Genomic DNA, 2,392 nt, shown 5'->3' with positions numbered 1-2,392 from the left:
GCCTGCAGAGTGGCCAGTGTGGCCCCAGACAAAGCCCACGGGTCCACTGGGAGGCATGTCTTGTGTGGGGCCACGCAGCCTGCTGTGGACTGCCAGGACGGCAGCCCTGACCTGTCTGCTCACACCCTCTGCCCGTGGGAAGAAGGCACGACCTTGTCGCCGCCCCAGGTCCCTGCCGTGGCCCTGAGTGCTGCCCCCGGCCATGTCTGCTGGAGGCCCAGGTGTGGCTGCCTGTGGCACACATGCCCCAGCCCCCCTTCCTGCATTGGGTGGTCCTGTGCCTACCCACCTATGCCCTTTCCTGACTCCCAGCTGTCCTGCCCTAGACCTTGAGCTCCTTGAGGGCACGTTGCTGGGTGCTCCTCTGGGCACAATAAACATTCCTGGAAACGACAAATGGGTCCTGGCCTCTTTCCTGTCCGGCTGCTTGCCTCCGTGCCTGGTGTCAGCTGGGGTCAGGGGTAGGCTCCAGGGCTGCCTGCCTTGTCTGAACTTGGGAGAGCTGCTTCTGTGTGACTGGGCAGTGGAGGGGCGGGGTGGGGGCTGTAGACTGGCCCAGGCGGCTCACCTAAACCTTCAAAGGCACGGGGGCGGGGCACAGAAATGGACTGCAGTGCTCGCCAGGTGCCCCCCTGGATGGTGTTCGGCCCGTCAAGGGGCCGTCCTTCGCCTGGGCAGCCTTCGGTCAACACTGGGTCTCCGGCTGTCCCCATACAGCCACGTGCAGGGTGGGGGTGGGGGGCCCGGACGGGAGCAGACAGCCGCTAGCGAGGTGGCAGAATGAAGAGAGAGTCGAGGATGGGGCCAGGGTCCGGGCCGCTGTCCCGCACGCAGGCAGCAGCAGCTGTGACCCCAGGAGGCCGCTCTGGCCATCGCTGGGCCCCCACAGCTAGCCTAGGAAGAGGCGGGGCCGTGGTCGCTGCAGAGAGGGCCACCCTGTTGTCCCACTTCCGAGTGACCCCGGCCTCGGACTGCCGGCTTGGCTGACTCCGGCCATCGGCGCCCTCTCCATTAAACTACCTGGCCCGGACGTCCTCAGGGCTTCCACAGGCCCCACTTTTCCCAGCCCCAGTCCCCAGGATCCGCGCCCGGCGGCGGGGAGCGATGTTCCAACCCCGCGTATCGGCAGGGCCGGTCGCTCTGCCTCGGCCAGCTCTTTGCAACCCCGCCCGGCTCCCCTTCCCGACCCCCAGACTCTGCTCCTCCGCCAGCCCACACCGGCCCTCCCCACCCCCCGTGGGGTGCGCACAAGTGACTCCCGAGGGGGGTGCAGGAGGAGAAACGAACGCCGGTTCGCCGGACGCGGCTGGGCGGGGCGCCCCACTCGTCCCGTGCCCGGCCACGGGGCTCCGGGAAACGCGGGGCGACGGAGGGGAGCGCGGTCCAGCAGGGCCCAGGTCAGGGTGAAGGAGAGGGGGAAGGGTCGCGCACGTGGCCGGGGGGCGGGGCTGGCCGCTTCCGCACCCCCACCGGGCCACGTGGGGAGCGAAGCCCTCCCCCATCGAGAACGGGGGCGCGCCCGGGGCCAGGGTGGAAGCGTCCGGGGAAGGGGCGGGCTCCCGCCGGCCGCGCGCCCCGGCGTGGGGTGGGCGCGCCCGCGAGGGGGCGGGGCGCGCGCCGAGGAGGGCGGGCTGCGCCGGGCGGGGGTGGGGCCGGGCGGGAGGGGCGTGCCCAGATGGGGCGGGGCGCTCCCGCGAGGAGGACCGTACCGGGGAAGGGCGGAGCTTGGCGAGGTGAGGCGGGGGTACTCCGAGAAGGGCAAGGGGGCGCGCGCGGGCGGGGTCTCGGGCTGGGGGTCCCGCGAGGGGAGGGCGCGCTCCGGGAAGCCGGCGGAACCGAGCTCCGGGGTCGGAGTGGGCGCGCCGGGGGCGGCTCCTGCGGTCCAGACCCCGCCCCCGGCGGCAGCGCGCGGCGGGCAGGGCGGCGGAGGGCGCGCCGGCGGGGGGCGTGGCCGCGCGCCCCGAGGGGGCGTCCTCCGGGCGGGGCGGGCCGCGGCCGCCCCCGCGGGCTCCGGTGCGTCAGGGCGCGTCAGGCGGGGCGGGGCGGGCCAAGCGCGGGCGGCGGCGGCGGCGGCGCGCGCCGGCCTCCGCCTCCTCCTCCTCCTCCTCCTCCTCCGCCTCCCGCACTCGAGCAGCCGCCGCCGGCCGGACGGGCACCGCTCCCGCCGCCTCCTTTCAGCCCGCTCGGCCCGCGCAGCGCGCCCTTGCCCGGCATGTCGGCGGCCGTGGCGTGCGTGGATTACTTCGCTGCCGACGTGCTCATGGCCATCTCCTCGGGCGCCGTGGTGCACCGCGGGCGGCCGGGCCCCGAGGGCGCGGGCCCCGCCGCCGGCTTGGAGGTGCGCGCGCCGCGCCGCGAGGCCGCCCCGCCCGGGCCCCCGGGCCCGCCACCG

At 74.9% G+C, this 2,392-nt stretch overlaps 1 protein-coding gene across 1 annotated transcript in view; it reads left to right on the top strand.

The window, feature by feature from the left end:
- The first annotated feature begins 2,042 nt into the window (after positions 1–2,042).
- KLF16 (KLF transcription factor 16) overlaps positions 2,043–2,392 on the top strand; it is a 10,061-nt gene continuing 9,711 nt past the window's right edge. Inside the window, exon 1 of the mRNA XM_059392610.1 lies at positions 2,043–2,373. Coding sequence (XP_059248593.1) covers positions 2,213–2,373 — 161 coding nt within the window. The 5' untranslated portion in view covers positions 2,043–2,212. The remainder of the gene's footprint in view (positions 2,374–2,392) is intronic.

This window comes from Mustela nigripes, chromosome 2, assembly GCF_022355385.1.
Source record: "Mustela nigripes isolate SB6536 chromosome 2, MUSNIG.SB6536, whole genome shotgun sequence".
NCBI classification, from domain to species: domain Eukaryota; kingdom Metazoa; phylum Chordata; class Mammalia; order Carnivora; family Mustelidae; genus Mustela; species Mustela nigripes.
This window is presented reverse-complemented; position numbering and strand designations above follow the sequence as displayed.